The sequence below is a fragment of the Podarcis filfolensis genome (assembly GCF_964270895.1).
Source record: "Podarcis filfolensis genome assembly, chromosome: 5".
Classification (NCBI taxonomy): domain Eukaryota; kingdom Metazoa; phylum Chordata; class Lepidosauria; order Squamata; family Lacertidae; genus Podarcis; species Podarcis filfolensis.
In genome coordinates, this window is record NC_139608.1 from 43,061,211 (window position 1) to 43,086,890 (window position 25,680).

Below are 25,680 nucleotides of genomic sequence, written 5' to 3' on the forward strand. Positions count from 1 at the left end.
ACAAGTACTGGCCAAGCCATGCAACTTCAGTGGGTAATGTATACAATGACAATGGACTGTATCCAGTGTTGCCTTTGCTTAGGCAGGCCAGGATCACTGGCAAAGGAAGAGGGGTGCGGGGGGAGCGCACCGCCCCTGGCAGCGCTATCCCAGTGGGGCGCCATCGTGGCTGCCCCCATCCATGCTGGGTGCCACGCCCCTAGGATGCGTGCCATGCCCCCTGGGACGCATGCCAGCCATGCCCCCACCTGGTCTCCACCCCCTGGTGCCAGAGCATGAGGCTCCGCCACCAGCCAGGATACACAATTTTTGCTAATTCTCCTTCTCACTTAAACCTCACATTGTCTCCCTCCCAATAGTTGCTCTGCAGGTTCAGCAGACTGGAACAGAACAGGCAATAGCACAGTGAGAAGGTCGAGAAAATCTAGGGCCCCAAATGTGTGACCAGAAATGCTTCTTCCTGCTAACAGAAGTGGTTTTAGGATAGTGTGATCGGTTCAGCTGCACTGGGTACCACCCTACAGGTGCCACAGCAATGCTGTAAAGCAGGCACATCCAACAGGTAGATCCTGAACTGGTAGATCACTGGACGTCTGTGGTAGATCAGTGGCTCAACAACTTTGGCTCCCCTAAAAAAGGGGGTAGATCACTGCCAGTTTTTAATTCTGTGAATAGATCGCAGTTCACAACCCCTGCTGTAGAGCAGAGCACAAGAAACGGGGGGGGGCAAATTTTAGTGTCACACAAGATACCGCTGAAATGTGAGAGCTCAAAGTCCACCGCTGCTGCTAAGGCAGGCTTGGGGAACCTTTGGCCCTCCAGATGTTGCTGAACTACAGTTGCATCCCTGCCCACTAACCATGTTTGGTAGTGCTGATGGGAGTTGTAGTTCTGCAGCAGCTAGAAGACCAAAGTTTCCTCAAGACAAAAAGCCTCCACTGGATGCAACCCTTTGTCCTCACATGTGAGACTTGAGTTGCCTCTTGAGCTTCTCAAGTTGTTTAAGTAGGTGTCTTCTCATTACGTGTGTTGGGAAAGTGAAGGCAAAACATTTGTAATGGGAAGAGCGTTCTGATCAGTATTGTGTATTATTACATTTGCATTGCAAACCAGATTGACTCTCAAGTCAAAGAGTCATCTGTTTTTTGAAAAAACAACCACCTTGGAGTTCCACATATTGCCCTATCTGCTTTACTTTCATTATATCCCATTTGAAAGTCTACATGTTTGTTTTCATTCATTCATGCTCAGCATTGCTTGAAATTAAGCACAAACGTAAGGTTGTCAAGAGGTACACAACTGCACACTCCTGCATTGCAGGGGCTTGGGGGTCCAACTCTACAATTCTATGATTCTATACACTGAGGCTGCGAAATCAGAGCTTAAAATTAATGCATAATCCCTGCATGCTGGTGAACATGCAGTAGTCCTTTTACTGTTTGTTCCAAGCAGAGCTTGCACAGGCAGTTGCTGTATAATCTCTGAGCTCATTTCTCACTAGAAGAATTAGCACAAAAACCAGAGAGAGAGAGAGAGAGAGAGAGAGAGCAGCTTGTCAGGGTTTCATTTTGTTTTGCCCTTTCCACTAACCTGGACTGATTTATTTTTTTTCGTTTTTATTCAATTTTTTCCACATAAATTACACAAACACTTTAGAAAATGAGTACACAAAAAAAGAAACCATCTTATAAGTGCATAACTTAATAATAAAAAAGGGAACTGATGAATGCATTTCAAAACCTCACTGAAAATATTCTTTTCTGATAAATTGCCTGGCTCTGTGTATCATCCGATTTAAAATGGCAGTGATGGTTAGGTTAAAGTAAGTGAAAACTATATGCTGTAGATATCTTTTCTATATTCTTGGAGTTTGCTATAAGAAGTGCTTAAATTAATCACAAGCTTTTCCTCAGCGTGATGAAAAGAAAATTGTGAAATGCTGGTCAGGAAATGGGAAAAGAGGGCTTTTCCACCCATGGCAAAGCAGACTTCTCAACCCAAAAGTAAATAAAATATTGAACAACATCATAAACGATACCAAAATAATCCATCAAGTGAAACTGCATTAGCCCTGCAAAAATGCCACAGATGCCTCAGAGTTATTAAACTATAAGTTGATCAATGCAGAGTCTGTGGTAGCCAGGAAAACTGATCACAACCTTCACACAATGGTTTCAATGTAATGTTTACATTCAACAATAATTCCGGTTTCATTCCTTCAGCAGGGAGAAAATAAGGAAAAGGAGAGAAGCCCAAAGAATTCATCTCTGAAAATTAAAAAGAAAAAGAAAAGAGGGAGGTTCTTGTTCATCTGCAGGATCTTACTGTCTTTAGAGGCAAAAAAACAAAAACAAAAAACCCTAGCTGAAGATGCAGAGGCTGTTCAAAAACATTTCCAATTCAAACTGGTGTCATTATTTTGCTTACAAGTGATCAGTCTAAAATGTTTAAATGGGAGAACAAATCCTACATTGCCAGTAAAACTGAATTACATGAGTGGTTTCTCTTGGAAATATTTTTTTAAAAAAGAACAACAGTAAGATTCTTTTCTCCCCAGAAAAGTCTTTAAATGACCCTTCATGAATTTTCATAATCGGGCCTTGCAATCTCAAAGAAGAAGTAGCAAAAGCGATGCCCTTTATTGAAATACTGCCAACATTTTGCCCACTAAGAGAGTATTTGCTTGCATAGGGCACGATCTGGTTGCTGGTTCACCACTCCCTTTTCTGGGTCATAGATCTTCTCCCAATGGCATTGGGTAAGGGCAGCCATTTTGGGACGCCACAGTCCATGCACAGGCAAAGTCAAGGCTTCACTCACAGGCCGAGGCTACAGAAGTTACGCTGGTAATCTTCGAGGAGTCATCTGACCATGGCTGGAGGTTCTGGAGGGCAAAGAGAGAGGAGTTGTGAACACAGATGGGGTCTGCTTGGAGGGGCTGGTTGATGGTTTTCTGAAAGGCCTCTTGCTGGAGCTGCATGAGGATGCGATTGGCTTGCTGCCTCTCCGCTTCCCGCTCCTCTGCAGTTTGTCGCCTGGGAGAAAGATGCAGACCGTATCATTTTTCAGTACTCTTTATTTATAAGATTTGCACCCTGCCTTTCCCCCCAAGTTGCTCAAGGGATCATGTGTGGTTCTTCTTGCCCCACTTTATCCTCAGAACAACCCTGTGAGAGTGAGGATGAGAGTCTGTGCCTGGCCCAACGACACCCAGCAAGCTTCCTGGTCAAATGAGGATTTGAACTCAGGTCTCCCTGGCCTTAGTCTTACATCGTGGGGAAACCAATATGATGCCCTCCAGATGTTGTTGGACTACAGTTCCCAAGCCTTTGGCTAATTAAAAAAGCCCTCCCATCAGATGTCAAGGAAATAAACAACTACATGGCTTTTAGAAAACATCTGAAGGCAGCCCTGTTTAGGGAAGTTTTTAATGTTTGATGTATTTATCATGGTTTTAATATTCTATTGGGAGCCGCCCAGAGTGGGCAGGGTATAAGTAATAAATTATTATTATTATTATTATTATTATTATTATTATTATTATTATGCCTTTTAAACTCTGAATGGGCAGTGGAGTGTTGTTTTTGTTTGTTGTTATGCTATTTTTTGTGTTTTTAAACTGCCTGCCCCAGATGAAGGGCAGTATAAAAATTTAAGACCTAAATCAATAAAATAAACTCCATAATTGCCTTAACATGGCCACCCTGGCTGGGGATGATGGGAGATGTAGTTCCACAATAACTGGAGGGCACCCTGTTGCCTACCTCTGCTCTAACCACTATACCACACTGGCTCTCTCTGCTTCTGCTTCAGGCCACATCACACTTGTTCAGATGAGCTCCAGAGGAGAGAGTGCAACAACCTTGCAATGCTATCCGCTGGTTTTATCTCCACATTGCAGATTGGGTTGAGAAAATCGTACTCAACAATGCCACAGCATACTTCCCTGTAATGCTTCAATTGCAGGTTAGAGGGCTGTGCTGGGAATGAGAGAGTAGCTTACTACAGTACCTGGGGAGTGAGGATCCTCTTCAAGAGCAAACAGGGTTATTTCCCCCGGGCCCCAGAGCTCAAATCCCAAAAGTCTTTTCAATGTCAGCTTTGGCCTCCATGAAAGCATATTTGGGGTGACAGTTCTGTAGAATAAAATAAGCCCTGGTTGGTCTTGAAGAGAATCATCAGTCCCCCAGGTTTTGTAGTAAGACACTCCCTCATTCGCAGCCCAGCCCTCAAACCTGCAATCACAGTGAAGTACACATGGAGGAAATAATGGCTACCCTGGTGCAACCATCTGATAAATGTGACTTCCTGATAGCATAGCAATATGTATGAGCACAACAATCGTTTTCTTAAACTGCCAAGCTTCTGTAAATCAACATTGGGGAAACTACTCTTGTCAGCTTGGTCATAACAGAAAAGGATTTTTGTCTTCAGTGGAGATGGTACACATCTCCTTCACATAAATGCTTCCTTTACAAAAAATGAAATCTTGTCCAGGTGAAGATAACAGAAAGGAACATGAACTTTGTCCCCCATCCCACCCCCCAAAAGTGCCAGCGGAGAGTACAGGATGCCAAAAAGAAATCTGAGCAACACATTGCTAAAGATAGTAAGAATGCCATCAATAAGTTCTATAACTATTGTTATGAGTTTGTGGGTGATAAACACTTCTAAATTCCTGGGCCCAGTAAGTGTTAGAATGTAATTCCCTGAGCCTATGGATTCAGCAAGGATTAAAGTATAAGCCTTTCTATACTTTTTATATGGGACTTTTTAGTTTAATGAAAAGGTAACAGGTGACATGATAGAAGTTTTTTAAATTATGCACAACAAGGAGACAGTGAATAGAGAAAAGTTTTTATCCCTCTCCCATAACACTAGAACTCAGGGACATCTGAATAAGTTGCGTGTTGGAAGATTCAGGACAGAATCCTCTGAACTAGAGGAGAGTTGGCAAAAGGTCTCATAGCCTGTTGGCATCTATAAATGAAGTGTTTACACCCAGTGCATATTCCTCTCCCATTTAAGTAATGGGGAGGGGGCAGGATACAAAGTTGAATCCATATTAATACCCTGAGCTTAATAATAATAATAATAATAATAATAATAATAATAATACAATGGGATTTAATCAGAAGTTCCAGAAAGTTGATTAGGACTTCCAAGTTAAGAGTCCATAATATGGATAGGAAAGAGCAGAATACCTATAAAGAAACCTAAAACTAAAAAACAGTGAGTTGTTCTCTCATGCGCCAAGTGTGTGCATAGAAAATCTAAACAACGCATTTGCAATGTAAAGCTCCCATAATGCTTCTGTCTGAAAGCGTCCCATGCAAATGAAGGTATCGCCTAGCACACATTAGCTGAAGGAGCATTGCATTAGAATCAGACTGATGTCACTTATGACTGGACGGAATGTAGATGAGCTTGGTTCATTAGGGCAATGTCCTGGATGACACTTGGAAAGTTTCCCAAAGTATTTATACACCCCCTTTAAATAATTTTACATGATGAAAGTGAAAGATATGCCTGTACTGAGCTATTACTGTTGACTGGGCACAGTGGCGTAGCGTGGGGGGTGCAGGGGGGCCGGCCGCACCGGGCGCAACATCTGGGGGTTAGGGGTAGGGGGCGCAAATCCATGGGTTAGGGGGCGCAAATTACTTGCCTTGCCCCGGGTGCTGACAACCCACGCTACGCCACTGACTGGGCAGGAAGGTTCTTCTAAGGTCCCTAGTGAACACAGTGCAACAGATCTATTGTGGCATAATCACAGTTTCATAAACCATTTGCTGGCTTCATCAGTTATTTGAGGTATCGTGAAAGTTCATGGCACAATAATGAGTCTAAAGAGTAGCACAGCACATCCCTGTTCAGAGCGTCATGGGAACTTGCTCAAACAGATAGTGGGCCTGATCTTCATGGTTGTAGGCAACAATGGAAAAGAATGATGGAGACACAAAGAAGGAGAGAGGGAGAGGAAGGAGAAAGAGGGGCAAAGAAGAAAAAATGGAAGAAGAGGAGGAAACATTAAAGGGAAAGGCTGTTGTTATATTTTTGAAGGGGGGTTAACAGAAGGGAAAGATTATAAAGAATCTCTCACCTCCCATCTCTTCCACAGAGTCTAAACAAGGCTGGTGTGGTGAACATAGGAAGCCCCTTTTCACCAAGCCAGACCACCGGTCCGTCCAACGAACTCAATCTTGTCTCCTGACTGGTAGTGGTGCTCCAGGTTTTCAGAGGGGGATCTCTCCCTGCCCTACCTGGAGATGCCAGGATTTGATCCTGGGACCTTCTGCATGCAAAGCAGATACTTTGCCACTGAGCTACAAGTTCTTGAAGACTTTCAACAGAGCTTCTCTCCGGTGAAAGAGTGAGTCAGATGTTTCCCTGTGGCATTATTTCCAGTTTCCTTCTCCCTTTTAAAAATCACAAATCCTTTGCCTAAATTTTGCTTTAAGAAGTGGGTTCTGGATTTTTAAAAATGATATCCACTTCATCAGTTGTGATGCCAGATTAATAAGCCAATTAAAAACTATTAAATAGTATGTGCTTAGACTACAATGAAATCAATTTCCAGGCCTACAGATCAGGACAAACCCAGCTTTGCTGTATCTCTTCTTGATCTTGCCAAGTTAAATTGGTCCAGTAAAAATGCTAAGGCCTCTTTTATTCATAAAGGTTTCTGCCCAATATCTACACTGTGAAACCAGGCTTGCAAAAGGTGAAAGGGGAAACTGAGGCATAGACTTGCTTAGCTTTCCCCAGAAGTGGGCCAACTATTCAGGCCCACTAATCTGGGGCTCACTGTGACACATTTTGACCACATTCCTTTACATTTTAGATCAGCAGGATGGCAAATGAGGACATGCCAGGCTGACACCCATTGCTCATTCACTCTCTTGCATGACCCAAAGAGACTCTCCCATCTTTTTATCAAGCCAATCTAATCAGGTGTAGGAGGTTACCTGACTGATTCTACTATATCAACTCCCTCCTCTTCTCTTTCACTTGGTAATAAATTGTTTCGAAACTCTGTTTATATTGAAACTATAGAAGATTCCTTTTTATTATCATTATTAGTATTGATCGCCTTACAGTGCTTCAAGTTCAAAGTCCATTACAGTTTTGGTAATAATATTAAACAGTTACTGAATGCAATGATTCCAGCAGCTCTAGAATATTTATAGATAGCTACTACTACTAAAAGAGTGAGAGAGACAGAGAGCAGGGAAGTGAAAGTGACACATCACGGTAGGTATTTTAGCTTCTCGGAAACACAAGAAAATGACCACTTCTCATTTGAAAACCTAAACTGCTGTCAAGAAAATGAGGGTGTGGGGGAAAGAGGCAGTGTTCACACAAATGCATTAAAGCGGTTGCTATTTTCATGTGTGCATTTGTGCACCTTTGTACACACTTGGTATGAACACTTTCAATGTTATGGCTTTGAATTCTACCTTAATTTTCCCCTAGGGGCCAAGGTCCCTTCAGATCCCCCAATAAAATATTTGAGGGGCTTGCACCCCCCAGTTGCCATTCAAAGGGTGCGCTGCGTCTTGTGATCAATTATGTGGGGCGGGTAAGCCCTGTCCTCAGTTAATACTTTGCTGCCCAGCATAGGTTCTGGTTCCATGTGGATGAAATACATATAAGTATTCCATTTACCTGTGCACGCACACATTTTCACTTATTTCTTTATTTATTATTGAAATACAAGTTTTTTCATCTACCAGATTTGCACAAAATGCAATAATAATAATAATAATAATAATAATAATAATAATAATAATAATTCCAAGCCAGAATATGTGAAAACCATTGTGGGCATGCATAAAAGTATTTGTTTACCTGTGCATGTTCCCTCTTTTCTTTTCTTTTTTTAAAAAAGATTATTATTTTTTAAACACAAGTTTTTAATACACCAGTTTTGCACAAAAAGGTGTGTTTGTTTTTTAAATAACAATATGTGTGTTGTTCCATGCCAAGCAAGGATTTGGAGTTGCTTGCATGAAAGGCCCACTTCCTTTCCTCCCCCTTTCCTTCCCTGCCTCCTTTTAAAAAAAAAAAAAACAGATGTTTTCTGCAAGAGCAGTTCTGCACAAAAGAGCTGTTTCAGAAACAAAAACACCAGGAACATGCCTTCAGCAACAACAGGTGTAAAAAGGCAAACTACATCCCTTTCTTTGGACTGATGGAAACAAAATGGAAGGGGGGGGGGGTTAGTGATAGACACCACGGAGGGAAACCCCACCACACATGTAAAAAAAAACACCCACAACCCACCCACATAATAAGCTTCTGTGAGTTCAGTTGGGTGAAATGTATTTTCTTCCTTTATTGAATTATCCATTGGTGAAGAAAATCCAAATTTAACGGGATAGGGGGGAATGCAAGCTGCCAGTTAGATGAGGACATAGAGATACAAGCAGCTTAAAATCCATATTGTGTATACTCCAGGCTGGAGGAGCCCAAAGAGGTACCCAGCATCCCAGGTTCCTTTTGGTACAGTATATTGTTGATGGGAAGAGGGTCTGTTTTCGATGGGAAGAGAGGGAACTTGCAAAACTCCATCTCGCTGACTGCACTGGGCCCTGAACGCTGCTTAACTTCGGCCTCCAAATAACTATTTATCCACCGTCTAATTGCCACCTGCTTGCGTCCTGACATCAGACTTTAAAACGTGCCATTGAAGGAACGCGCGGGCAAGGAGGAATAATTTTCCATGAGTCATCTCAGGCTCCTCTTTAATAACACATTCAAGGACCCACTTCGCGGAAGACCTGCCCAATTAAAAAACGAAACAAAAACGGGTGTTTGTCTTGTAATTACCGGTTTGCTTTTAATTTAGCTGTGCTGCTGTCCTGGCCCATCTGGCAAAGGCAAAGCAGCGAAGGAGCTCTGAGCTCATTTGAAGACACCGGTTAGAACAAAAATTAAAGTCAGGGAACTTACTTTCTAGACCCGCACAACTAAGATAAAAGCCAAAGACGTAAATCTTGGCGCTTGGCACTCCCCCACTGATTTCGGTGGGCACATTTACGCATAACGAAAAGGGTCTGAAAAGGGTCGGGATCGGGCTCTCTGCGCGCGCACCTTTTGCACCCACGCCTGGGAGAGAGGTCTAAAGGAGTTTTACAGCCTCGCTCCGCTTCAGGAAAGAACCGCATGAATAATGCACTCGCTTTCTTTCCACCACAAATTCACTCCTGATGCATATTTAATATTGTTTTGACTTCGGAGAGAATTGCAACCCTGCTTCCTCGCTTTGATAATTAGTGAAAAACAGATTATTAATTTCAGCGCGGGGCATTTTTCTCAGTTAGCATCACTTGGCGCGGGCAAAAAGGAGTAATTTGTCAGAAAGAGAGAAGCGCTGTCCGGGCTTCTGGAAGGTAGGAAGGAAGACGGGGGGGTGGGTGGGTGAGGGAGAGATGGAAGAAGAAGCAAGAGCCACGCGTCCCAGCCCAATTTGTTTCAAGATTGCAAACGGAAAGCGAGCAGCTTAGTTACAGCTCCGCCACAGAACGTCCAGCGCCTTAATTGCAAATATGCAGATAGAAGCAAACCTTCCTAGCACCGAGATTAAGTGTCTCGAGGGAAGGATTCCCGCCCAGGCTGCGCTGGGACCGGTGAAAATGCAGCAAAGGCCGTCTTCCACCACCACCCACCCCAATCTAGGGAACATGACTCACGGCAGCTAAGTCCCATAGAAGTCTAAGGCAGTTTAAAGGAGTCACGACTAAGTTTCATCGCTGTCAGTAAGCTAAACGCTGTAAAACCTAAACACACTTTATTTGGGGGTAAGTCCCGTTCAGTGGGATTTACCACTTCAGAGTAAACTTGCCTAGGTTCGTCCTGGAAGCTTATGCACGCTTCCTTACGAGTAAACCCCAAGTGGGCCTTGCCTTCGATGCAGAAGATCAGGTTGCACCTTGGCTTGGAGTCAATCCATTAATAGCCCAGTCCACTGTCAAGCTTCTAATAGCTTAATCAATTGCCTGACCCGGTAAAATATTACAGTGCCACAAGTCAAAGGTAGTTGTGATACTACCTTTATGGAATGCCCTCCCCAGGGAGGTCCATCCGGCTCCAGCACTTCGGCCCTTCGGGCAGCAAGTTAAAAGCAGGCTCTTTGATTTGATGCTTCCTCGCTTTCTGTTGACTGGCTCTGATCCTGTGGCTCCGTTTGTTTATTTGTGGGTTGATAGGATTTCTCACCCGCCCTTCACCATAAGGTTTCAGAGTGGGTTACAACAATATAAGCGCACAATATAAAACCAGTTAAAACCATTCCCAATCAGAAGTATTGTCTGGGTCCTTAAAAAATATGCATTTCAAGCCTCAAAGGCCAATGTGACAATATGCATCTTCAGCATTCTTGGGAAGCTGTAGAATGAAGGGGTCATGTGCACCTTCGTGGAGAGGGAGCGCCATAGCTTAGGGGCTTCCTGCCACAGAAAGTTCCCTCTCCCACCACCCTCCAGACTTCCAAGCGGATGGAACTACAGTACCAAGGCCGCCCCCCCAATTTTCAATTTGTAGTGTGGTTTTAGAGCTGTAGCTTTCCCGATTTTGCAACTTGAATCGCAGCTTAATGCATGTCACCAATCTTGAACTGATTTTGTATTTTGTGCTTTGTTTTCAGCTACTTCCGTTTATGTCTTTGAGACAAGCAGGATGTGTATTTTTAAATAAATAGAAATACATTCATAAGGTTGGAGCCTTCAATGTGAAATAACAACTACAGCAAACCCCATATAGACTGCCCTGTCTGCCCTAAAGTGGATTACTGTTGCAGATGTGCCTAATGAGATACAGGAGTGCCAACCTGAATAAAATATGGGGGGGCAGGTAAGTCCCATCTTGCATAATCACTCACAAGGCGCACACACCCCATTTGAATGACAATGCTCATCAACTTTTGGGGACCCTGCTCCTCAGCTATTTTATTGCGGGCTGAAGTGCCCTCGGCCCCTAGGAGTTGTCTTCTATGAGACCATGGGTGGTATGCAAGTAGCTTTTACTCAGAGTAGAGCCATTGAAATGAATGACAATGAGCAAGTTAGATGCATTAATTTCAGTGGCTGTATTCTGAGTAAAACTTAGATGAAAGCCACCCCATATTTTATTATGAACACAGCCCTAAAGTCCAGGCAATGTGAATAAATCCGACTGAGCTTTTAAAATAAAATAAAAGCTACATATCTTGTGTCACTAGTTATACCCAATTATAAATAAGCGATTTAATTTCATGGATGCATTTGAACTGCAACAATTTTCAAGGCAGTTTACAACTGGAGAGAGAGAGAGAGAGAGAGAGAGAGAGAGAGAATCAACCATGAAAGAAGTGTTTTTCACCCTACTGAAGCCAATGCAAAGGGAATTACACTGCAAGGATCAGTTTTGTTGTTCTGAAAAGATTGTGAGGCTGCCAGCTGACACAATCATACCCAGGGAGAAATAAGTGTGCCTCCAAGTCACCCAGAAAGTTGAAATACCTACATACATAGCTCAACACATACTGATAACTATTTTAAAATATATTAACAGACAACATTTGGAACATTCATCTTACAAACACTCAGTTATGAGATGAGGTTTATTGGGGGATTAATGGAATCCCTAATACCCAACTCCTTTCTACTTTAGCGAAATTATGCCCCCAGCCTTTTAAAAACTATAAATTGAAGGAAAGGTTGAAAACGGATGAAGAGGCATTCGGGTCTACAGGAAGGAAAAGCCACGCTTTCACTGCTTTGTCCTGTAATAGGTGTGCAGTTTTCAAGCGGATTTTGATCTGGCCGAGCGGGAGGGGCCATTTGCAACATCGGGGAGCGTAATAGGGACAAAGCCCCTATTCTAAACCGGAGAGTTGTTCTCCCATTGAAATTGCTTCAGTTGTAAAAATAAATTAAATAATAATAATTTGTGTTTTAACGAAGTTGTTTATCTTAACATTCATATTCCTAGAGAATTAGTATCCACTGAAGGGATCGCGCAAACTTAAAGCAAATTCTTGTCTTTATATGTCCTTTTTCACCATAGTTCGTTTAATCCCATTTAATGGCTAACAATAATGGTTCGCTTTGAGGACGTAAGACTTTTGTTTCTTTATCAGAACTGCAAAATTCCGACAGTAACCTCCCCCCCCCCGCCCCGCTTAGCGCAGAATATACTCATTCTGAGCAAAAATGTCAAATCTACTTTGATGAAATCTATCCTTGCTCCCAATACTTTCTAAAAAACGTTTAAACTGCTTATCCTGCCCAGTGATGTTTCATGTGAAAGGCACTGAGCTCCCATTTGAAGCGTTCAAATACATCTTCTGTCGGTGGGTTTTAGGACCGAAATCTCTTGGGCGCTGTGAAATGTCAGCACCGCAAAACGAAGCGGGCAGCGCAGGGGGACTTGCTCGGGAAAGGGCTACCTTGTTTTTACCAGGGGCGAAACTAGGCTTTATTTCACTCGGGTCAAAGAGCTAGTTTGGCACATATCCATGCGCATTTGCATGCACACACAGAGGCTGGGCCTGGGAGCCTCAATGGCGCCCCTCTGAAGGCTCCAGGGGCAAAACAAAACAAAACAAAACAGCTGGCTAGCCGCCCCATAGCTACGACTCTGCTTTTACATTCGCAGTGAGGGCAAAGTTTGCTGTCTAGTCTGGCTAATTTAAGACTAGGAAACCGCAAACCACTTTTCTGAGCTTTAAACGCCGGATTCCTAAGATTCAAACCCGATTTAAGTATTGTTAGTTCATGAGAACACGCGGGCGCGGTGGGCGGAGTCGCGCTGGGTAGCTGCTCCCCCTGGCTTCCTCAGGTGCACGTCGGAAGGGCGGCAGAGAACCTTTGCGGGCACAGGATTCCACGCGATCCGGAAGGTTGTAGATCACTAGGCAGCCTGTAGAAAGAACTCTTTCCATCCCTGCCTTCAGAAGCTTGTCCTGTAAGCTCACGGGGCTATTCTCTGTTGATCTCAGGTTCTGCTTGCTGGTTTCTTGTGAGCCTCGGGAAGGGGGCACTATGCTAACAACACTGGACTAAACCTAAGAGCCTAGGGGCCGAGGTTGAGAGGCCCGTCCTCTCCCCCCACCACCCAGTGGCGTAGCGTGGGTTGTCAGCACCCGGGGCAAAGCAAGTAATTTGCGCCCCCTAACCCGTGGATTTTAGCAGGGGGCAGAGAGCTGCGAGTGCGAGCGCCCCCCCCCCGATGTTGCGCCCGGTGCCGCCGGCCCCCCTGCACCCCCCACGCTACGCCACTGCCACCACCACCACGTTGATGGGCATTGCCATTCAAAGGGTGTGCCTGCACAACGGCATGTGATCGATGTGGAAAGGGGCTTACTCCCACCCCCACCCCATATTTTATTAAAGTTGGCACCCCTTGGACTAGATGAGCCTTGGGTCTGATCCAGTAGAGGTCTTCTTATATTCTTAAAGGCAGAAGGTATGAAGGGACCAAGGTTCAGCCCAGGCCTCCACGCGTGATCTGGACGCAAGCGTGTGCCCCTGAAGGCTCCCGGCTTCCCTAGTTCCCTTGAACCGTTGGTCCACCTTGCTCAGTATTGTCTACACTGACTGGCAGCGGCTCTCCCGGATTTCTGGTAGAGTTCCCTCTCCCAGCCCTACCTGGAGATGCTGGGGAGCAAACCTGAGTCCTTCTGCATGCAAAGCAGATGTTCTACCATTGAGCTCTAGCTGTGGAAAGACAGTGGAGAGGCTATTGGCACAGCCGTGACCCGCACGTCACCCGTTTGTTTTTTACTAACCCCTCAAAAAGGCTTTAACTCCGCATTCTACAAACACGTGTTTAAACTTGCTGGCTTCATAGCGCCCATTTTCAAAAGGGGCATTAGCGTTTTATCATGCGCTTAGTGCTTGTAACCTCCACTGTAAAAGTATTTGGGAGACTCCCCCGCTCCATGTATAGTTTCTTATATTAAAACTGGAAACCCAGACTTTCTATTCTAAGATTCTATTCTAAGATTCTAGTTTTCTCTCTCTAGGAAGTGACTCTGAAAAACGCTGGTTCCCTTGAGGCCCTTGAACTCATGTAAATGCCTTCTCGCCTGGGCAAACCATTTACTCCGAATTCGTCCTGCTGCTCTCTTACCCGCGATAGCGCAATCCTAGCCATGGTTTCCTTTGAAATGGGTCCTGCCGCGTTCAGTCGTGCTTACTCCCAGATAGGTTTGCAACCTAACAGTGACATCCTATGCACGTTTACCCGGAAGTGAATTCTGTTCCGTTAAATGGGACTCTCAGAAAAGCGTGAGCGGATTGGACTGCAGTCTAATTCAGAATCATACTTCTGATTGGCATGCTGGTCGCGCGCGCTCCTCCCTCTCCCCAAAATACCCATTATTTATGTATTGCTTCATTTACACTCCACCGTTCCTCCAAGGAGCCATGCATGGTTCTCTTTCTCCCCATTTTATCCTCACAACAACCCTGTTAGGCTGAACAACTGCAGTGCGCCCAATATCACCCCAGTGAGCTTAGTGGCTGAGCAGGAATTTGAACCCTGGTCTCCCAGGCGTCCAATACTACACCAAGGCGGCTCTCTCACTATTAATAGTAGCAATAGTACTAGTGCTAATAATACTATTAACCATCTCCTGCAAATTAAAACAAAAATACCCAGGGGCGACGCCTTTCCTTTCCTAGGGTGGGGCAGGACTTTGAATCCGATTAAATGCTCTGTTGAGAAGAACAGAGCACGTGCAAGATGAGGCCTCTTTTCTACACGGTCACTGAAGCCAGAGGAAGAACATACAGAGCCTGCAGAGCATCTCTGGCAGGGGCTTCTTTCACCTCGGCTCCATGCTGCCCTGGCCATGACCAAGATTAGCGAAGCGCCTCCTTCAGAAAGTTCGCGAGGGCTCCAGGAACCTTCGCTCACTTCCGACGGCCGGATGTACACTTGGACCCTCTCAATACAATGGCTCTTGATTTGTTTCTGCAACTATAGCAACGGGCCTGAGACTCTTTCCCGCCGATCCTTTTGTTTGAAAAGGCAACACGCAATAACACCTCCGAGACCCCCTCCCCCCGGAAAGCGGTCAATGGATAGATAGACTGGAACGGCGTTAACCCTTCCAGTGGCAGGCCATCAAATTCTCTCGCTTTGAAAGCAAGGCAAATTGTGAGACAGGCTATGCACGTGACAATTTAGAAGGCGCACGGCTTGGGGGAGGGGGGCGAGAGCAGGCAGATAGATGATGCCAGCATCTGTTTCATCATAAAACATCCACGTGGGGAGGGGTTGTGGACAAGCGTTTTTGTATGATGTGTGTAAAATTCGGGACATCCGAGATTTATAAAGATGTCTGAAACGGGGATTGAAAAGAATGCAAGAGGCTGTCAAACGTGGAAGCGACTGGCTCGACGAAAAACCGAAAGGAACACGCGGCAGGCAGAGATAACCGAGGGTTTAAATAACGCACATATACATTGGTATAGATAAGGAAGACATGAATTCAATAGGTGTCATAGACAGGTCCCTTAATACTGATTCCGCTTGCAGATATGACTTCCTGGGTAAAAGTATTCCGCTGCTCCCAACCAACTCAAACTTCAGGGTCGTCATGTATTAAGCAAGCTGCACGTGCAGACAAGGCTGCGGAGAACCACTTAGAGCATGAACAATAGCCTCCCATTCATCGCGCGCGGAAGACACTGCGAGTCAATACAATGGCGCCACTGTCGCGCGGCCGCGCGCGCGCACACACACATCCCATCCGCCAGTAATGGTTTGAGTCACAACTGGCTCACACCTCAGGGAAAAGAGGAGGTTCAGGCAACCCCGAAGGCCCATCTCTCCCCCAACCCCCACAAAAGGAAAAAAAAAAACCCAGAGGAAAGCAAAGAGCAGGAGCGGAGGTACCATTACCTGGCTCTGCATCCTAATGCAGGAGTTGGCTGGAAAGTGAAGCCCACAGAGTTAATGGGGGCCCCCCTTTTTTTTGAGGGGGAGAGCATCTTTAGATCAGATGGCAGGCCCAGGCGCATCCCAGGGCACTTTCGCGCTTGCAAAGAGGAGAATCTCTCTCACACACACAGACACACTCACACACCCCACGAGGCGTGGCCTCGGCCGCTCACCTCCACTTTGTCCTCCTGTTCTGGAACCAGGTCTTGACTTGCGCGTCGGTCATTTTCAGTGCCTTGGCCAGAGCCGCCCTCTCGGCCGAGGCCAGGTACTTCTGCCGGTGGAAGCGCTTCTCCAGCTCGCAGATCTGCAGGCGGGTGAAGGAGGTGCGGGGCTTCTTCTTCTTGGGGGGCGTCCGGTTCTGGTAGGGGTGACCTATACGGCGTGTTACAGTGAACGGTGAGAGGGCCACTGGAGGGGGAGACAGGGCGGGCGGGGGTGGGGGGTGGGGGCAAAGAAGCAAGCGGCGACATGATCAGGAGGGGTCCACAAGCGTCGGCAGAGGAGAGACAGAAAGAGACAGACAGACAGTCAGAGAGCGAGGCTGGGCCGAGGTGGGCCGAGGAGAGCACAGGAGGAAATCCCAGCCACAGAAGCAGACACCCCCACTCCCCTCAAGACATGCTATGGCCCACAACCCCCACCCTCTCTTCGTTTAGCCTTGCGAAGGGGAAAGTGGAAACCTCTCCAAATTTCTCTCCTAAGATCTCGACTTGCCTGAGCTTCTCCAGTTTTTTATTTATTTTTTATTTACATCATCCTATTTATTTATATCGCTCCAAGAGCCTCTGGGTATAGACGTACACATGTAGAGCACTACGACGACATCTATCAAGTTAGTAAACTAGCCACGAGACTAGTCCCCTGGATATTGAAAAGACTTCAGATCTAATCTGGGGGCTCTTGGTGGGCCGGGAGACGAGTTGGAAAGGAGTTCCAGAGATGGGATATTCTAGAGACAAGCAGACAGGCCCTTGAAGACTGAAACTGGGGTTTCCCTTTCCCCCTCACCCCTCGAAGTAAGACAAAACTAGACTGAATGGTCCACAGGGCACATTTATCGAAGGCTTCCAGTGGAACAATCCACAAAACATCTCCGTCCCTTTTCCCAGATAGGGAATCAAGGATGAGAAGGGCTTGTCCCTAGCTGACTTTGGGGAGGTGACCGAGGGTGAAACACCTTAGGTTGGTCCATTAGCATTCACTTTCTGGGGGTTCAGCATTCCGCCCCCCCCCCGCAAAGCAACAATAAAACAACAACCCCAGAATGGGCAACATGACAGTAAATGGATGATCATCGAGGGACTCGGGCGCGACTTTTTTCAAAATACATATGTAATCGTGCAAAACGTTGGCTAATCCTCTAAGGCTGGGCTTTGCTGCCTCGCTAGCCCGGAGGCCAGCGCAGAGCAACACCGCGAGCGAAATGAGGACAAAACTCATCTGGGCCTCGCAGGAATCACGAATCACTGCAGCAATTAAATCCTATTAATGTTTCACCGCACCCGCTCCTGCCCCCGAAGGCTTTAATTTTGCAAAGGCTGAAGCAGCTCTGACTTTCAGGCCATTTCCCTAACAACCACTTTGGTTTATTTTCCCCAAAAAACGTTGCTACGGGTGACTCTCAACACACGAATCAAGGCCCACTGAAATCAATGGGGCTTATTTCGAAATAAAACGTAGGACTGGGTCATAAACATTGGGTCGAATTACCTCGGAAGAAAAGGGTGCAGAGCGTCAGGCTATGAGCAGCGGTGGTAAAGTTGTAAGGGTTGGGGATCCTGGAGCCCCTATCAGGCCCGGGCCAATGCACAGGGATGATGGCAGTGGTGACCCAACAACATTTGGAGGTTACTCATCCCTGCTGTAAACCTCAGCCCTAAGCTAGAAAAAGCCATTGAATACAATGGGACACCCTCCGAAGAAAGACGCGCGGGATTGCGCTGTAAGGCTTACCAGTGAACTAAGTCTCACCCAATGCAAATGCGCTTACTCTCGAATCAGTGCGCACAGAACTGCAGCCATCGTGGGACTTAGTGTAGAACGAACGTGGTTAGAATTGGGCTACACTTCTCCCTTCCCCCCGCCCCCCCGAAAAACTACGTTGCTCTTTGGGTGTTACTGTGTCTCAAGCGGATGCAGTTCGATATAATCGATACAGCGTTTCATGAAATACTGAGAGCACTTGCTTGTTTAATTTTAAAAATACAATTCACACGCACACGAAACCTGCGGGTTGCTTTTAAAGGAATGCTCGTAAAAACTATTAAGAATACGAACGAAGACTATTAGGTAAAAAGCGGGTGGCATGAGTCGCGCGTGTGTTTGAGGGGGAAGGAATGGGAAATGGGCCGCGTAATCAAAGATATTCTTTTGATTTTTCATATGGTTGTCGTTTTGATTTTAAATCGATGCAATGTGGCCTGTTTTCCGACCTTTCCGATGCTGGCGTGAAATCATTCTCAAATGGCAACAACAATCTGCTATGTAAGTAACAAAGCAGAGCAAAAACAAGCAAGCCCCCAAAATACTATTTAGATTGCTTTCTCAACTTTTCCTCTCCCTTGTGATTAGTCTTTCCTATGGAAGATGTTTTCCAAAAACCACTGTGGCAAGATTTTTACATTAAACTTTCCGACGCGGAAAACAAAAGGATTTAAGAGTCACTTGGGGGTTGAGGACGGGGACCTTTTGGAGTGTTGCCTCTGGTTCCAAGTTCCACTGGGAATTATTCTTTTAAATAGGACGCTTAACAGCGCGATCCTCCAACACCTCTCTACTCAGGCCTAATGTACTTTTTTCTCCTTTAATTTCCAAACAAACAAAAATACTCCAGGCATTTATAGGGGCAGCATGGAGCGAAATACATACCATAAGCCTGAATTGGGAGAACTGGAAATAAGTTGGAAGTAAGGGGAAGGCGATAGGTGAAAATCTGAAATGAGTTTATTTTAGTATTTGTAAACCCGCCCCCCCCCGTCCTAGGATATCTGAACGCTGATTTATAGTTTAGTGGCAAATCCGAAGACTTTAAGAGACTTTTCAAAATATCTTTATTTATGGCTAGATTCGATTGCAATCCACTTTTTACCTAAGAGTTAGTGAAACTGTACATAGCGGGCGTTACTTCCGAGTAAATGTGCATGCTATTGCGCTGCTTATGAATATTAAAGAAGCGTTCCACAGCAAAGCGAGGAAAATAAATTCCACAAACGCTCCGTATATTTTATCGCACAGTTCCCAATCCACACACACACGTGTTTCCCTCAGGTTTAACGGCAACAATTTTCCTATTTTGCCCGAATGCTTTCAGCGGAAGGCAAGCGGAGAGAGGAAGAGGTAGGCCTCTAACTTGCTACAGGAGCCTCGTCGGAAGAACAAACTAGGAGCCCAAGGCGCTCTCCTTGAAATAAATGAATAAATCAGACTGCGCTTTTTAAAAAAAACCTTTTTAAAAATCGTGCTCTAAAAGCAAGCGGCACAGAGCCACGCGTGCTGCAGCCGTCTCATTGAGGCCTGGAAATCATGGCTGCAATACGTAATAAAATAAAATAAAATAAAGGCTGCAGAGGGAATGCAAGATAACATCTACATTTCTATATTTTATTGGGTCATCTGTAATAAAAGACTAGTTCTTACGGGTCTTGCTCCTGGGATTCTCCTCGCTCCTCCAACGAAACCCCCGGTTTCTCCCCACCTTGGGGCGTTTTCCCTGCTGTGGAATAACAACATCCCGGAAACCCTCCTGAAACCGAAGCGGGGCGGAGGGTTCGAGGTTCAATCACAACGCGGATCGCAGGCCTAGGCGCGCGCGGCGCGGTGGGCGCGCTCTATTCGGTGGAAAGACCCCGACTGCGCGGGTGTTTATCTGCCCATCTGTCTTGTTTGGGGCTCTCCAAACAGTCATTGGTTTGAACTTTACAACCCCCCGGGAGATAGGTAAGTTGCCAGCCCTTGGGGTAATCCTATCCTTCTCCAAGCGAAAGATAATGGGGATTTTATTGATGAAGCTCGGGTTTCACTCTTTAAATTAAAACTGAAATATTATGGCCGTCATTGTTTGCAGTGGGAGGGGAGCGGGGCAGGAAATCCCCGAGATGTTCCGAAAGCCACCGGTTTATGTGGCGGTTCTCCTTCGAACGGATCTGCCTCTGAGCTAATATACATTTTGATCGGCTCACGTATTCTGTTTCGTGCATGTATAACAGCAGCGCAGATCTCTCCATTTACAGGCCAGAGATTCGAGAAAAGACTGGATCCGAAAGGAGGCGCAAAAGGAAGACGTAGTTCCCAAGACCAGACTATTGATCGGCCACTCTCGCCCCTGCCATTCGCATCTGGATCCTGCCCCTTTTCATTATTTATGTTACAGATCAGTATCACGTAATGCCGTCTGTCTAGGGCTGGGAAACATGTATATGTATATGTGTATATAAATTATTTTATAAAGGCACGCGCACGTGTGCTGTATATTCTATTGAAAACAGTCGTGAAGGTTATTAAAATGTTACTTGAACATTGGAATAGGCTGTTCTTTCGGCAGTAGATGAATTATTATTACTTTTTATAAACATAATTATTTTGCCAAAATGTTATATTTTACACACATACACTATTCGCCTGACCACATTATAAGTTACTGTTGTGGTGGTGGTTATTATTGCTATTAGTGGTAGTATTTATTATAGCCTTTAAAATAAATAAATCTGTCACAGTTTTAAGAGATATAGAGAGACATAGCCATGCGAGGGAGAGGGGGGAATCCAGCTACAGTAGGAATGCATCATTTATAAATTCATTCGCGTGAGTACTGTTGCTGGATCATTCCACCAATTTAAAAATAAAAATAAAGGAGACCTCAGCTCCTATGAATGTCATTGAACGAAGTATGGATAAACTACGGATTATTAGCATGTCAATTCCATTTCTGGGAGAAATACTTGAGTAGCTCGAGAGGGTGAAAGCCTACTTCTTCCCTGGAAATTTCAACAACATTAGAACCTCGGGATAACAGTGCTGTCAAATACAGCCAATTTAATAATGATAATCAATGTGATTAAAGTTCTCTACTACGGAGGCCTCTCTTTTTTTTACCGCCAAATCCCAGGCATATATATGAGCGCTCTAGTGGGCCATAAATCTAAGATCAATCCATCAAAGCTATTTATAAATCACGCCAATCGATGCCATTAAACCAGTTACAAATCGTGCCCAAGGCCTGCCCGGTAGGTTTGTTGCTTAGGGGCAGAGAAGGGACGCTCCATCTCCGAGCCAGTAAGCTTGTTTTTGTTTTTCGGATGCGAGAGAAGAGAGAGGAGAGCGAGTGAGCGAGTGAGCGAGTGAGCGAGCGACGGGGGAGACCAGTGCAGGTGTGCAGCAGGAGGGAAAGAGACCCACTCACCTGTGAACCTGTCCTTGGTGTAGCGCCTGTTGCTCTCCATCCAGGGGAAAGTCAGCCCCGTGAGATTGTTCACGGACGGGACGGTGGGCACGGCCGTGGAGAGAGGCTGGTGGACGCCTCCGGTCAGGGGTCTGTGCGCCGGCACCCGGATCACGCCCCCGGCCGCGTTGAGGTTATTTCCGTTCATGGTCCCGACCCCCAGGTTCATGTTGTAAGACCCCGCCAGAGAAGCCATGCTGCAAGCCCCGCCGTTGCTGTAACCTCCGGCGGAGGACGACCCTCCTCCTCCTGCGCCTCCGCCGCCGCCTCCGCCGCCGGTGGCCGAGCCGTAGTGGCCGGCCATGGGGTTGTACGCGCTGCTCACCACGCATCCTCCCAGGCCGTAGTCCGCCACGTCCTGCAGGCGCGCGTTGGAGATCATGCAGCTGCCTTGGTCCGGGTTGTTGAGGATCTGGTCGATGCCGAAGCTGATGGGCTCGGCGTGGCTCTGGTGGAGGTGGTGAGCCCCTAAGTGATCCATGCTGGGCCCACAGCCACCCCAAAGAGGGCGACTTTTACCCTCCCCCCTCCACCACCTCCACCACCACCTCCACCTCCTCCTCCCTTCTTCTTCCAGGCGAGAGGTTTTTTCAAAATACGCGCAGCTTTCCTGGTCGCGCTTCACTTGATCCCAAAGAGGTAAAAAAAAGGAGGATGGAAGCGGAGGAAGGAAAAGCTGGGGGAAGGGGGAGGGGGAGGGTGTGGGGGATGTGCGCGCCCGTGGGCTCCCTCTCTCGCCTAGCTGCGAGGGCATCAATCATGTTAGCCAAAAGCCTGGTGCTGCTAGGCCCTGCTCCGCCATTGGCTGGAGCACGGAGAAGCTGGATGAATGACAGCCGAGGAGAAAGAGGGAGGGAGGGAGAAGAAAAGGAGTTTCTTTCCCAGCCAAACCCAAGCGGGGAGCCCCGCCAGGCACCCAGGGACCCTAGCAAGAAGAGTCGTCTGCGCAGCAGAGTCAGAGCGCTGGCGCTTGGGGAGACGGCGAAGCGCCCGCGCAACCTCCCGCCTGAGTCAGCGCATTATCCGCGCGGCCGCAATTCTGCGCCCCGTTATTTTTTAGCATCGCGTGCGTCCCAGACCCAGCCGGTGGCGGGGCAGGGAATGTTAAAAGCCACGGAGGGGAAAGAAAAGGAAGAGGCCCTTTCCTTCTTCTTGAGATCCTCGTCAACTGCAGGCCCAGCACGCAGAGGCTGGGCACCCGAGTCTGCTAAGTTGCGCACCGTCCATGGACTTGCCTGGTCTAATGGAGTTAGCGGGCAAGACGGAGGACGAGATGAAGATGGAGCATGGAGGGTCAAGTTGATGGGTCGGCTACGGCTTTCCAATGGGCCACTTCGTGGTCCCGATCCCCAGGTTCATGCTACACGACCCCACCTAAGCGGAACATGTCCTCCAGGGCCATTCATACTTCTCCACACAGTGCGTGATACCCAACGTTAGTCGTCCTCACAACAGACCCATTAAAATAAATGAACTTAAGACCGTTTAGAGTAGGGTCTACTCTGATTATGATTTAGTGGGTGTGCGTTTAATTTTTTAAAGGCCTGAGTCTTTCATTTTAATTTCGCTTCCATACCTCTTAAAAACCACAAAGCTGAGAACCCAGCTACTGCTTTTTGTATACATATTTTTTTGTTGTTCATGATCAGATGGAAGAAGAAAAATGAACATATTGGAGTTCATCAGATCTTCACACCGAAATGTAATGGACAACTGGGGAGGGGAGGGGAACTCGGGTACCAACTTCTGAAATTATATAATCTCTGAAGTATCATCTGACATGCACAAGTGACGTACACACCCCACCCACTTTATGCCAGGGATAGGGAGCGTGTGGCTCTCCAGGTGTTGTTGGATTCTAACTCTGGCCAATGGAGCTGGTGAAGAGTGGGCACCAGCGACCACGCAGGATGTCCTTCCCTTCAGCTCAACAGTCCCAGGGCAATTTTTTAGAAGCTGTTTTTCAAAATTCAGAAGTAAGGTGCTTCAACAAGACTTATACCCGCATAATGTATTTCAGAGTATGGCCTGATCTGCTCTGGCTGCTGACTCGGTTTCCAGTGCAAGGTTTGGTCTGTCCACGTGGGCGGGCAGGCGCAGAAAATTTAAGGAGTCCAGACCGTCCGTGCGTCGAACAAGTGGATTCCAAGCCAGCTGAACTCCGTCTTAGGGTTCCCTCTAGAGAAAGCCACTCCGGCTTCTACCAGCCTCATGGAACCTCAGCTTCAAGGAATCCCCTCAACTACCCATCCTTCCATTGTGCCCTCATAATTCTGCAAGAGCTACTTCAGTTCTCGAGGTTGTCCTACCTGGGCCTAAACCGAAGCATTGCCCCCCCCCCCGCGCCTCTTAGTCTATTAATACAACAATCTTCTTAATAAGATAGGCTTGTGATTTAGATCTCAAGGAGTTGGGGTCCCTGGAGCTTTGGTAGGAAAGGCAGGGTAACCCCCGTAGCGTTTTCTCAGGTTGGACCACGAAGATCTCAGAACAAGAAAGTCGAATCCGCTAAAACGCAGAGGTTATAGTCGTGGGGTGGCAAGTCCATTAAATAGACCCACTGAAATAATGTGTCGTGCTCATTAATTTCAGTGGGTAAAACTTAGTTGAATACTATGTTATGTGCTGCACTTTCCCATTCCCTCCACGGGGCAAGGTGGATATAGAGACAGGACTTCAACCCCAACCCAAATCTTCCAGCGTTCCCCACTGTACAACAATGACTCAAAAAGTAGCTCTAGTACTGAGCTTCTGAAAACCTGTAAAGTAATGACGCGAAAATTATCATTCCTCTGGATTCTAGATGTCCCCCCCCCCCGGAGTTCACACACCCCTTCCACCAAGCAGTTTGCGTCCTCTAAAAGTAATGTGCCAACAACACAAACTTTTAAGAAGTTTATGGAGCAGCCCCTATGCACGTCTACGCAGAATTAAGTCCCATTGAGTTCAAGTGTGTAGAGGACTGGAGCTATCATTTCATTTTAAAAACGCGTTTACAGATACAATCGCAACCCCTAGCAAAGAAGGAGACTCGTTAAAGTTCAGGATCGCGTCTACGCAGCTATGATGGAAAGCTTGTTGCTAGTTCTGCTGCTGCTGCTAACGAAAACCACAGGAAAGGGTTGAGAATGGCACTTTTGAACGCTCCTATAAAAAGCCCCACCCCCAAACCCCCAATATTTCTACGGAATATTGTTTTGAGCAGCATTGACGATTTCAGAACTAAAGAAATGAGTCTCTTGCGTGTGAACCCCAATTTTATCCACATTGATTCAGGCGCTGTCTCACTGACGGCAAGGGCGCTTGCTTCCAGGTCAGGTCAGAAAGCGCAGGACTTAATTAATTAATTACAGCTCAAGGTGGCACACATGGTCTTCTTTCTCTGTGTTTTTATCCTCACAACAATAACCCTGGAAGGTAGGTTAGGCTGAGAGGTAGTGCTGGGCCCAAAGTTACTCTTGGCTGCGTCGGGATTTGAGCTCCCGTGGCCCTGTCCAGCACTCTAACCACTAAACCACACTGACTAACCATTCGAGGAATTGTGTCCAGGAAATATTGTTTTAGAAGGGAGGGGAGTTTCCTAGACATTTTCAAAACCATCACGGATTTATGCAAGTTGAATAGGATACATGTAGGAAATACCACATTTTCCTACACTGGCGAAGGGGGGAACTTGCTTAGAAGGTTTTTCCTGATTCCAGATGATTCCACTACACCTGTTTCTGTGCTTTGCTGGGTCCATTCAGAGCTGAGTGAAATTGGGAGCCCCATTTCCCAGGACCTAGAATCATCTCCGTTCCCCCTTGTTTCCCTTCTTATTGCCTCAGATTGCAGCCCTCCCCTTTCACATCAGTTTAGAATTACTTTCACAGAGGAAATAGTTTGCATATTTTCCAAATTTATAAGCCAGAAAGTTTTCGACATTTACTAATTGCTGCAGCTACCGATGGACTGGCCAGTTCTTCCCAAGCAGGATCAGGCTAATGTTGTTATTCTTAATATAGCGCCATCTATGGACGTGGCGCTTTAGAAAATCAGGTTAGACAGGTCCCTTCCCCCGAGGGGCTTACAATCTAAAACAAACAAAAGAAGGGGTGGGTGGGACTTGAACCAAAACCTCACTGACTGAGAGTCAGAGAACAAAGACACTAACCTTACAATCATCTCTAATTAAATTTATTTTATTGGTTTCAGGGTGATTTAAGTCTCAGGGAAGTCAATGTCACTCGGCGAAATTTGAAACCCAAATATTTCGAAGGCACATAGAGGAGAGTTCTGTTGCCCTCAGGTCCTGCTTGCGGCCATCC

At 46.3% G+C, this 25,680-nt stretch overlaps 1 protein-coding gene across 2 annotated transcripts; it reads right to left on the reverse strand.

Annotated features, from left to right (window-relative positions):
* Window positions 1-1,647: 1,647 nt before the first annotated feature.
* On the reverse strand, window positions 1,648-21,854 carry TLX1 (T cell leukemia homeobox 1; the record flags this gene model as incomplete). Of its 2 annotated transcripts, none has more annotated exons than XM_083614287.1 (3): window positions 1,648-3,035; window positions 16,107-16,308; window positions 21,335-21,854. In XM_083614287.1, the coding sequence occupies 3 exons, from the start codon at window positions 21,852-21,854 to the stop codon at window positions 2,813-2,815; spliced, it is 945 nt and encodes a 314-aa protein (XP_083470413.1). In that variant the 3' UTR covers window positions 1,648-2,812. The 2 variants fall into 2 exon arrangements, with proteins under 2 accessions (XP_083470413.1, XP_083470412.1); XM_083614286.1 differs by having other exon boundaries at window positions 16,107-16,344.
* Window positions 21,855-25,680: the final 3,826 nt, after the last annotated feature.